Source organism: Equus caballus, chromosome 3 (assembly GCF_041296265.1).
Source record: "Equus caballus isolate H_3958 breed thoroughbred chromosome 3, TB-T2T, whole genome shotgun sequence".
Taxonomy (NCBI): domain Eukaryota; kingdom Metazoa; phylum Chordata; class Mammalia; order Perissodactyla; family Equidae; genus Equus; species Equus caballus.
The window spans coordinates 75,136,363-75,148,287 of NC_091686.1; the positions used below are offsets into that span (position 1 = coordinate 75,136,363).

Here is an 11,925-nt window from a genome sequence, read left to right on the forward strand (position 1 = left end):
AAATAACACAAAAAACTGAGTAATCAGTTACTTGTTTGCTTAAGAATATAAGAAAAAGATTATTCGTGCATTTTACTTGCCCTTCACTGAAAAAAGTCAGTCATTATTAAGGACTTATGGCAAAGGAACTGGGATATCAATAAAGGCAAAAACAAGCTCTTAAACACTTAGATAATGATTTTTTACACATAGTCTTATATCTAAATATTAATTTTATGGAGCCTTTAAAATATATAATAAAATATTATCACCAGTGTTATTGCTAGGGCATAATAGAAACTGAGAACTGGAAGAATACATTCATACTTGTAATAAATACTTAAAAAATTAAAATCAACTAATATAAAGCAAAAGATAAAACTGCCGTATACTTAAACTAGAAAAATGTGTTATCACTTACGCCACCAAGTTTGTTCTCATGATGGGTTTAGAAAAAGAAAGAATAAAAAATTACAATCTTTCAAAACCACGTATTTCGGTAAAAAATTTCCTTCATAAAAATTTAATTTCATTTGTTTATGATTTTTTTTTTTTTTGCCAGTACATGCGTGAATGGCTTACTGTGGAAAGGAAATGAAAAACTTAGAGATCTTAGAGTCAAAATGTGTGCAATGAACGTGGCTTTCAACCTTAGACGTTTCTGTCTGCTGTTCTCTGTGCCTAAACCTTGCTATTCCGTGCCCAGTATTCATGTTAGGACAATTGTCGCGGCAGTAATGGTGCAGTCTCTACCATGGTGTGTAAGTGTAGTGAGTTGTTGTCCACAGGGGGAACTGTAAGCTTGAGGAGAGTTGCAAATTGAATCAAAAGATTTGAATTAAGGACCGTATTACAGCTACTTTTTAAACTTCTTGTCAGACCAGTGCTGTCAACTTTTGATTATTCAGAAAATGAGCTGAAGAGGTTCCAGTTAGTATCTTTTATTAAAGTGGGGGTTTTAAGCTACTAAAATGAAAGTTTCCCAAATCTAGAGCCAAAATTTGCACAAACTAATTCAAATAGATTTCTTAAGTTATTAATAAAGTCATAATGCATAATTTATTATACAGTTAAAGTACACACAGGAGTACTTACTATCCCCTGTGTTCTATGTAATTAAGCTAAAACTTCTAGTCTAACCCTCACAATGTCTCATCTGTTGAAAATCATGACCAGTCCATGGTTAATCCCATCTTGTCAAACATAAATATATTTATCTTGTACAGTAGATATATAAATGATTATCAGGCTTCTTCTAAATGAACCAAAAAATTCTAGCATACAGCTGCATGATCAAACTATGACAAGAAGAATAAACACTGAACTTTAATGAATATTCGTTTGTGTCTCTTCTCCCTTCTCCTGTCCAGCCACTGTTGGTGGGGTTAAGTACCAGTGAGATGGGTAAAAGGTGTGTAAAGCAGAAGGGAGAAGAATGAGTAAGGGAATGACTCATCCACAAATGAATGAATTAGATCCTGAATAATCAAGAGTTGCTCCGATATCAACTAGACACCTCTTGTTATTCTCTATTTTCCATTCTGCCATTTTAGTATCATAATATTAGTGTTTTCCATTGTTTAATATTATGGAATAACATTTGAAAAAATGCTGGAATGTAATCACAACAATGGCAGTTCATTATATTTGCAGCTTTTCTAAAACTAATCATGCTTTGTTGACAAAATCCAAACTATTTTTTATGTAAGAATACTGTTCTCATCATGTTTAAATTCATAAGCCTATGCTGAAATATAATTTGTCATCATTAGAGTTGGCTTTGGGTATTACTTAAGATTACACGTGGTCATGATAAAATTAGTATAATATTTATAAAGGAGACACACTTAAAACTTTGCCTAGCTATAAAATTTCCTACGTAGAAAAATGAAATAAGTAAAAGAGCATATCTTGCATCATTTCCAAATACCATTGTAAATAGAGCAGCAACTTCATCATTAAATTTAAAATGTTATTTAATTTTTATCAAATTTTTCTCACATTATTCTTGCTAAATTGACCATTTGCCATGTACTTTAAGGAGTAAAATGAGAATTGTTAGAAATCACAAAAAAGTGAGACAAAACTACTTAAAAGAAAATACTTTAATGAATTTAACAGTATTGGAATAAAGTTTTTTAACCTTTACTAGAAACGTTTTGCTAATACTATTTTAATTCTCATTTTTAATATCATTAGAAAAATATTAAATGGGATTTTCTAAGAAACTACTTTGCTGCTAAGAACAATTGTAACTTGCATAAATGATCTTATTTCCCCCCCACTTTAAAATTTCACTGAAAATCACATTGTCTAAAGGTATATGTACATTTCATGCATTATAATCATGCTATTTTCTATACCTCTGCACATTAATTTGACAGCTTTTGAAATGACAGGTAAGATTTTAAAAAACAACAGCGTTCCATTAAAGACACACCTAATTTATGGCAGTATATAAAATGCAATGCTGTGTTTTTATAACTCCATTTCTCCCATGGAAAGAGAGAGAGAGGAGGGATGTGAGAAGGTAGAGAGAGAGGGAGAGGAGAGCGAGAATTTCCCTGGTCTGACCTTCCTTCCATATGCATCTTAGGAATAATCAAATTGTCCGTTGACCTTGAAATAAAATTTTATGCATAGTTCACTGGGAAAATTTAAATAAACTTAAAATCTAGACAAATGAAATGTTCTGAAGAAAGGTTTTTATTTTATTTGCCCATCAACACAAACTCTGTAAATGTACTTATTAATCCAATGCAATTCCTCAAAATGCTCATTCTTTAGCATGATATAGACGTCAGGAAAAATTTAAATTCCTAAGGCACTGAACTAGAATCTTTCTTGTGGTCGTTTTCAGAGAATGAAGTTACATTTACATATAACATAACAGTACGTTAATACAATGGAAATGAAAATGTCAAACCAGGGATTTGACATCGGTTAGACACAACAACCAAGGGTCCAGCCCTTTATATAGACTACACAAAGACACATACACACATATGTACACATAGACACACACAAAATTCAAATTAAGGTTTTGACATTGTATATGCAAAGTGTATGCTGTTTGAGTGGGGAAACAAATTTTCTGTTAGGTCTTTTAGAATAAACTGTAATGGTTATTTTCAGAACCTCATTCCTAATAATTGGATTAGCCCTAAGAATTGTGCAGTTTAAGTACAAATATATTACATCAATGCTTTAAAACCTGCATTTGTGAGAATCTCCTCTGGGTTTATAAAGCATATGATAAAACATATGTTTTAAAATTTCATTTCAATTACTAATTATTTAAATTCTCTAGTAGAGATTGGACGTTTTCACATTAAGAAATTTTAGTCCCTTTTGTCCTGACTTAGGTCCAAAGTATGCTAGTGAGCACCCGTGAATACCCACATCTACACAGTCCCTCATGGTTCATAAGTTACACATGGAAACATGAGAATATTAATAAGCCCATAACTGAAATTACCATGAAGTATAGATTGGGTTACCATAGCCTCAGTCAAAGAACTGTGTGTTCAGTTCCCTTCATTAAATATCTTCTTTCTTTTAGAATTTTGGATATTTGATGTTATATCTACAGAGTTCTCGTTTTGCAAATGAATAAATAATTGTGTGTAATTTGAAGTCCTTTACTCAAAATCATATCTCAAGAGTATGGACTTTGATGTCAGGTTCCTGGTTTTAGTCCTAGCTCTGCTACCTATTGGCTGTGTTATCTAGCCAAGTGATGTAAGTTCTCTAGGACTTTATGTCCTCATCCATAAAAGGAGATGAACAAAAATCTGTATCATCAGGTTAGATATTTCCCTAGCACAGAGGAAAAGGACATCTTAATTGCCACCTGTTGTTTCCATATTTAGTTCAAGGGTTCTCACCCAGGGGAGATTTTGCCACTCAGGGGACGTTTAGCAATGTCTGGAGACATTTTGTCTTGTCACAAAGAACAGCCAGAGGTGGTGAAGCACTTCTGGTATTTGGAGGGTAGAGGCCAGGATGATGCTAGTTATCCTACGGTGCACAGGAGAGCCCCACAACACAGTTATCCGGCCCGTAATGCGAACAGGGGCAAGGCAGAGAAACTGATTTATGAGGAGAAATGAGATTAAACTCCATCCTGTGTTATACTTGCATTTGTCTGTAACTAGCTGTTTTATAGTCTATTTCATAACCAACAATAGTGATTTTGTTTCAAAGTGAATTTTTACTGTTTTTTAAGTTTCGTTGATGACTGCCTTCCATGCCTACCATTCCTGTCATTAAATCGTACTCTGATGTCTTATAGCTATAATAATTCCTCAGTTTAATGTTTAATATTTACATTCCAAGGTACAAATGTGTTTCCACCATAAGTATCTGTTGCTTCTTTTTTAGCTACTTGCCATTTGCTAAAACTCTCATAAGAAGTCAAGAAAACATAAAGGGAAAAAGGAACTTAAGATATTATTTAAATAAACAATTATTTCTAATACTAATACATATAGGCCTAAATACCCATTTACTTAATTTCTATCCTCTGATAATTAAGAGATTTCCTTGAGTTTCCAAAACTATTCAATTTTTCGTGTAATGATTCTAATATCATTGTATCCAAGTCTATAAAATCCTAAGATAATCTAAAATTAATATATCTACTGAATGCAAAAATATTCTACTTTTAATAGTGTGTTCAACAAGGTAGTCATCTAAAGAAATGTAACATGGCAAACAGTTTTGTCTTTTAAAAATCTCGAATTATTAATGCTCATTTTTTCTTATAATTAATATTATTTGCCAAACATACCTGAATCATTATATTTGCCAAATACATGCTTTAGAAGAATAGAATTCCTGAATATCCTATGAAATAACATTTAAACACCATGGTCACTGGCCTTGAACTCCATAATATGCTTAATATGCTGTTAGTTTAGAAATCTAAGCATTTGTAATTTTCTTTCAAATAATAAGCTCGTTAAAAAGAAACGGGGTGAAAGTATCTTGATTGAAAAATCTTTCTGATAGCGTGTAATCTTCAAAATGCTCTAAATGCCAATAAGAGGCTGGATGTTATTTGGTAAAGGAACAAAGCTGTGGTACTTTGGGTTCAAGGTAAAAAGTAAAATATTTGGAAGTGTTCTAAGAGTGACATAGTAATGATTATCCCCTGAAGATATCTGTTATATAAAACAATTGTACTGACTGAGTCGTTTGAAGAGGTTTTGTCTTCATCTGCTTAGCTGTGAAATTTTAAAAGTGTATTTTATACTCCCCTCTTTTAGCAAAAAAGAAATGCTTGTTCATGTTGTAGGTCCACATTTTCAAAACTGTTCAATGAAATTGTACCCTTCAATTTAAATATTTATTGGTAAGCTTGTGCAAATTTGTTTTTTTCACCAGTCTGTGCCACCAAACTAACGATGTCCGAAAAAGACAGCAAATATATATTAATTCACTCCTTGTTATAATTACTTCTTTAACTGCAAGCAGATTTTCAAGGTACAATTTTGGAGCCTGCCTTTGTAAATTGGACCCTGTGTGTCTAAATTGGGACTGTAATCTAATTAGTTTCTGCAAACTGTTTGCCTCTTTGCCAGCGTGACTATTGAGGTGTGCTACAAATTGAATCAATACATGCATCCAATGTGTGCTTTCTTCACGCAGGGATTTGAGGCGGCTTGGAGTGACTCTTGTCGGTCACCAGAAGAAGATCATGAACAGCCTTCAAGAAATGAAGGTGCAGCTGGTAAATGGGATGGTGCCGTTGTAACTTCATTTTAATGTCACTTCCTCAAGTGAATGATTCTGCACTTTGTAAACAAGCTCTGAGATTTATTTTAACAAAAAAGGGGAAAAAGGGAATGTTCAGTGATTTCTAAACCTTAGGGAGCATTTGTTTCAGCCACAGAATTTGTAACCAGTGTTTTCCTAAAATCTCCTTATCTTCCTCTTGGTGTCTTCATTTTTCATGAAGCAAATATAACCTGCATGGAATAAGAACATGAGGTTAAATGTTATCTTATGTTACAACAGCAAAATCCTCCCCACTGCTTCTAGAAAATTTTGTACAAGAAATATATAACTCTATACAGCACCTTTATAGACTGAATTAAGGCAGCCCCTCTCAAAACTTCCCAGAATCTACTTGAAAGGAAAAGTCGTATAGCCATTTGTGGGCTAACAAAAGCTGCAATTTACTGAAGTTTACTTCAAGTCGTAATTGTCTACATAAGTGTATTGAAGAGCAATATGGTTAGATAATTTCTTAATAGATATCTTCTTTTGTAATTTTAAAATGCTGTTACACAGCGTTAAGTTATAGAAACTAGTGTATAAACATGTTGCTTGAGTGAGGACAAGTACAATACAGGGTGTATATTTATTTTTCTGTGTTATAAAATTTACTTTTAGTTGCTCTTCTAGAAACTATTAGGTAATAAATGTGTATATACTGTATAATTTGCCATATACCCAGGAATCAATTTAAGTTGGAATTTTGTGTGTGTATGCTTTCACATGTGTGCATTACCATTCTGCTTGCATTTTTAATGGCATTTTAATTTTAGTAACATACAGGAACAAGTGTTCCAGAGTAGAATATCGATAAGAAAAATAGGGAAGCAGTAAAACAAAATTGAACACAAGCTTGTGTCTTTTTTCCTCTCATGTGTCCAAAAGCTACTAAATCTCTTCATTCACTAACAGGAAATGTCTATAAGATTAAATCCCCTTTGGCTTTTTAAAAACACTTTGTGATATCTGTGACAATGGAGTTCTTCTAGCCATTAATCTTGCACCCCTGTAAGAAATTTCACCTTTCTGAGTCCCAGAAAATATCTTGTCAAGCAAAGTTGACACCGAAGGGCACATTTTCCGCAGGATGTAGAAGGATTTAACTGTGCAGGCTTCTGTTAATGTTGTTAAATCCAGGTACATAGCGCTAAGCATTACCCCTAAGTGTTAATCCTTTGTAACCATCTCCCTTGTGGCCCAGCTCTAGAAATTTTGATACTAAGGCAGCAATGGAATGATGATAAACATATATATGTTTTTTTCCTTTGGAATCTTCCCTACTTCAAGACTTATGTTTCATTTGTTAGTGGCTATTTATTCATTTGGTAATTTCATCTTGTATTCAGTTACATCGAATTGAATTTATTGTGATGAATCCATCCAAAGTATTATTTAATTGGCCTTATAAAGGAAATAAGATATGTTCTGTATACCACACTTGGTGAAGACTGACATTTGTGGAACAAATTCTACTTTTATTATAACTGGAACAAAACTGAGCTCCTTGGGGAAACAACCACAGTTTTTGTAGGATTACACTTTATAGAAATTATGGGATGACATGTGATTATTCAAGGAGCACCGCATTTAAACAAAATATAGCCTATTCATGATTTATCAATGGCAATAGTATATAAGAGTAGCCTGGATTAATGAATTCCATAGGAAATATACCTGCATTATGTTAATGAGTCTCTCTCTTTCTCAAGCACCCATTTTAGTTGAATGTTAGCACGTAAAGGAATCAACTTTTGGGAAATAACTTCTTTCTACCCTTCCCACCTTTTACTTAAGCAGTAAAGTAACTCTTTACTAAAGAATATAGCAAAAAGAAAAAAAAAGAAAAAAGTTCTAAACAATTTTCAAATGGTATTTTGAGTTCTGTCCAGTTAGTGCTATAATTCCTTTTTAGGTCTATATTATACCATGCGTCCGCACAAACTATGCTTCAAGTATACTGTATTAGTTTAGTGAAATTCCCAGAGAAAGTAGAGGGATGTGGATTTTACACCGTCTTGATAAAAATCACAAGTAAGCAGGTATCTCCATTATTAAAGATGCATTTGTTCATTTTAAGAAACATAAAATTAACTAATTCCTTTTGTACAAAATAGTTGGAGATTGTACTGCACTTTACTCAATTTTGTAAAAATAATTGAATCTAAGTGATAAAGTAACAATTGAAAAACTTCCAAGTAAGAATACACTTATTGATTTAAAAGCGAAACTACCATAAATTTTGGAGCTGATGGACTAACCACAATTACTTACGCGTGACAAAGATACTTTTTGAATTGTCTTCTAACTTTATATGTTTAAAGATGTTTGAGAGGTCAGGATAGAGTATATCTAAGTGATTAGAATTTGAACTTACAATGTAGACTTCCTCTTTTTCACAAAAGAACATTATAAATTAATTTGGATCAGATTTATTTGCTCCCTTTGCAATCTTGGTGGTCATTTTGGAAAGCAAATTGAGATGAAAGTAAAACAGATAGGAATTTCATCCATATCTCACTTTGGCTGAGAATTTCTAAGGAAAGTCAATATGATTTTAGAAGAAATAAAGAGACTTTCAAATAAGATGTACTTCCTCCCTCCCCCTTAGAAAGGAATAATTCCTTTCTAAAATATTTGTTCACCACTGGATATGTCACCAATTGGGAAGTGCCAATCACATCTATAAATGTGAGAAGTGGGACAAAGAGAAGAGGCAGCTCTTGTGAAATGCAGTGAGGTGGTAACCCAGAGCAAGGTTTGACAAATCTTGATTGTGTGATTTCTTATCCTTTTGGTTCATTTTGTCACCCACCAGACAACCAAAAATAAAACATACACTCAATAATTTTAGCACATAAGATAGATTTGTCAAATAATATATAATGTTACTGTAACTATCAGTAACAATACTGTTAGGGCATGAGTCTTTCTCCATGTTGAACTTTGAAAAATAGGTACAAGAAGGGAGTCATCTTCAACTTACTGATACCTGTTAAAGTCACTCAATTACTACTTTTATCAATCATAATTCATTTCCTAATCTTGCCATTTGCTCCCATGTAAAAATGACATATTACCAGTTGTTCTTCTTGGCCTTTGAAATGTATGAATTGTATGTAAAAATGTAAAGATTCTGATTTTCCCATTTAAAAACAAAAATTTAATGTGCATGGTCTTTTCTTTCTTGTATCTTAATCACCAAGTCAGTGTTCTAAAGTGACAGAATTACTGTAAAAATTATATTCTGATATTCTATCTAAACTTAACTGTGGCCAGCATTAGTGTCAGAGTTGCCAAAACAATACAGAATATCCTTAACTCAGTTTGTGAAAGAGTTTTAACCATTTGGAAATGGTGAAGAGATAGTTTCATGTCTCAAGTTTCAAATGAAAAATTAATATCAATTGAACACATGTATTTGCATGTCTGCTATTTAATCTCTATGTGAAAGTCAAAGATTGTTTTATCACCATTCTTTCTCCCATTTAAAATGGGTTCTCAGAAGCACAAGCAGAGATATTTACCTGTGGAAGACATTTTTGGCTGTAACTGTACATTGGATGGCAAATGCTATCTGAGTCAGATGTTAGAAATTTACTAGATGTATGATGTTGCATAGTAGAATAAGATCCTTTTCTCATTTTGTTTTTTCTAAAATAAGGAAAAAGGAAGCTGAGTATGATAGTAAACTGTCTTTGCTTATGTCCTGCCAGATGTTTAAGATCAAAGTAAATAAAAAGTAGGTACAATAAGATGATGATGATGATAAAGAATAAACAATCAGAATGCTAGTTTTATTTGAGATTAATAACTAGAATAAGTCATCATTTTTCAACTCTGTAGCACAGCTGGTTACATTGAGTATTTTTCTCTATTATGTTGTTAATTATATAGTAATGTATCAAAGGAGAAATAGATAAGAACTTTCTTTTCATTTCTTGTTGATTTATGAAAAAATCTTTTTACACATAAAAGATTGAATGTTCTTATTCAGAATGACCACGTAATTATGACTTAGGAGAAGACACCAATTCTTTAAAACAAAAACGTCTATTTATAATAATCAGAATCAAAAGTCATTTGTTTCTTTTAAATGTAAATGAAAAGAATTGAAGGTGGCAAAATATGTCATGTTTATTCAGGCTGGGCTATATTAACGGTAGAAGTTTTAGTGGTCAACATATTTGTGAATCTTCAGACTGCTATAGTTTCACAATTAATTATTTAAAAGTGTGTAAATTTCATTTATAATAGTCTGGGAATAAAACTTAGACTCGGTCTTTTGTTAATATGTTTATGAAAGTCTCTTAGTTTCAGGCAGATAAGAAGCAGCGGTATAGCGCATCTTATTCTATGCTGGGCACCAGAATATCTCAAGCCCCTGCCTCAGAGTTACTTCCATGAGAAATTAGCATTTCTGTATTGTTTTTCCCCATTTGAAGCTCTATGTGCATTTGCTTTGTGTACATGTTTTTGTAGTGTAAGATATGAAATTTTATATTTTTTCAGAAAATAAAAAAACCCTTTGAATACAGTTAAATCATATTGTCATGCTTGACCCTCCCCCAAAAGACTTTAAACTTACAACCTTTGTATAATTATTTTGGTTAGTTCTAATAAAAATGTTTAAATTTCTTATGCTAAATATTTAAAATTCAATCAGCATCCATTTGCCTCCAAGACCTGTTCATGAATCTTTGCATTAGAATATTTTTTGAAACTAGAGTTGGACACTGAGAATATAGGACATGAGCATAATTATGTGAAACCTAATTAGAAGTTAATTTGTGGCAGTGTGATACAACATTACCTGAAAAACCAGAAAACTGTGTGCACCATCTGCAAAAGAGACTTTCTGCTGACCAGCACTAGCTGGTCATCTTCTCATTGCCAAGGATCTGCTTATGGCTTAAGGTGGAAGAGTTGCATTCTTACAACAAGGGGTGTCATTAATTATAAATGCTCCCAATTTTTCTGCATATATTATATCATATTGGTCTCCTTTTGTAAAAAGCATAACAAACAATCTGCTGTATTCAAGGAAATGATTCATATTTGTATTTTTACATTTACATTTTGAAAAGTAACATCACCATGCCTAGGGAAATAATCTATAACTCCTTTGTCTATGCATAAAATCACTATTACAAGGAATGCCATTTAATATTCTAGTAGATATTCTCATGTAAACACTCTGATTTCTTTGTCATGGGGTAGACTATTCTTGTCCTTGCTTTGCTACAGAGGTAAAGATTCTACGATAAAAGGTATTTTCCCCCAATCCTATAGGCACTCTTGACCAAGGAGGAAAGATGGAGTGGTGGTGAAAAAGTTAACATTTAATAAAAATGCACTATTCTGTCTTGGAATTTTTCACTCTTACCTTTGAGATACATTTTATTGTCTTTACTTCACTGATGAGGAAACCATGACTCAAAGCGCTTAAGAAATTGCCCAGGGCCTGGCTACTCTTCAAAAGCAGGATGAAACCCACAGTTATTTGAGACCTAATCCATGAACTTTCCACTACTGATTCCACAATTTTGCCCATGCTATCTAGACAATGGATTCATTTAGGCCAACCTTCTCACGTAATTGATGCAGGAACTGAAGGTTAACAAGAAAAAGTGATTGCACATTCTCACAAAGCAAAGTGTAAACCTTGGGTAGGAACCAGGATCTGACTGATTACATTTCTAACATATTTGGTTTTTAGAATAAGCCAAACTTTGAGAGTCAAAAATAGTTTGTCCTATTTGTGATCTTTCCACTGAGTAGTGACACAATTTAATTCAATATATCTTTCTAGTTTATGTCATTTTTCTCAACAACAAGCACAGGAAATTGCAATAAATATTTATTACTTATTTTCAGCTATATCTGAACTTCACTTATGGAACTTTGAAGGCCACAGGTGATTCACTGGTAAATTGTTACCAAAAATAAAATAAGTTGATAGTTCTTAAAATCTACAGTAGCCATTCAAATCAAGTAAAATTTTATATAAAATATTAAATGTAATTTTACTTGAATTTAGCAGACTAAAAAATAATAAATTGGAATGAAACTGGCAGAAATGTTGAACTACAGATAAATGTTCTTTTCACAGAAAGTTATCAGTTCTTAGATCATCCTTCTAATCTTTTTAAACGTTGATATGAAAAA

The 11,925-nt window shown here is 32.5% G+C and overlaps 1 protein-coding gene across 12 annotated transcripts in view; it reads left to right on the forward strand.

The window, feature by feature from the left end:
* The window catches only part of EPHA5 (EPH receptor A5), a 330,237-nt gene extending 319,937 nt beyond the window's left edge, over positions 1–10,300 (forward strand). For 11 of the 12 annotated variants that reach the window (XM_023638037.2, XM_023638036.2, XM_070262404.1 and 8 more), the window contains one exon: positions 5,632–6,611. In XM_023638037.2, the coding sequence (XP_023493805.1) occupies positions 5,632–5,737 (106 nt within the window). In that variant the 3' untranslated portion in view covers positions 5,738–6,611. Of the gene's footprint in view, positions 1–5,631 lie in introns of all 12 variants that reach the window. The other variant, XM_070262401.1, reaches the window with a different exon arrangement.
* Positions 10,301–11,925: the final 1,625 nt, after the last annotated feature.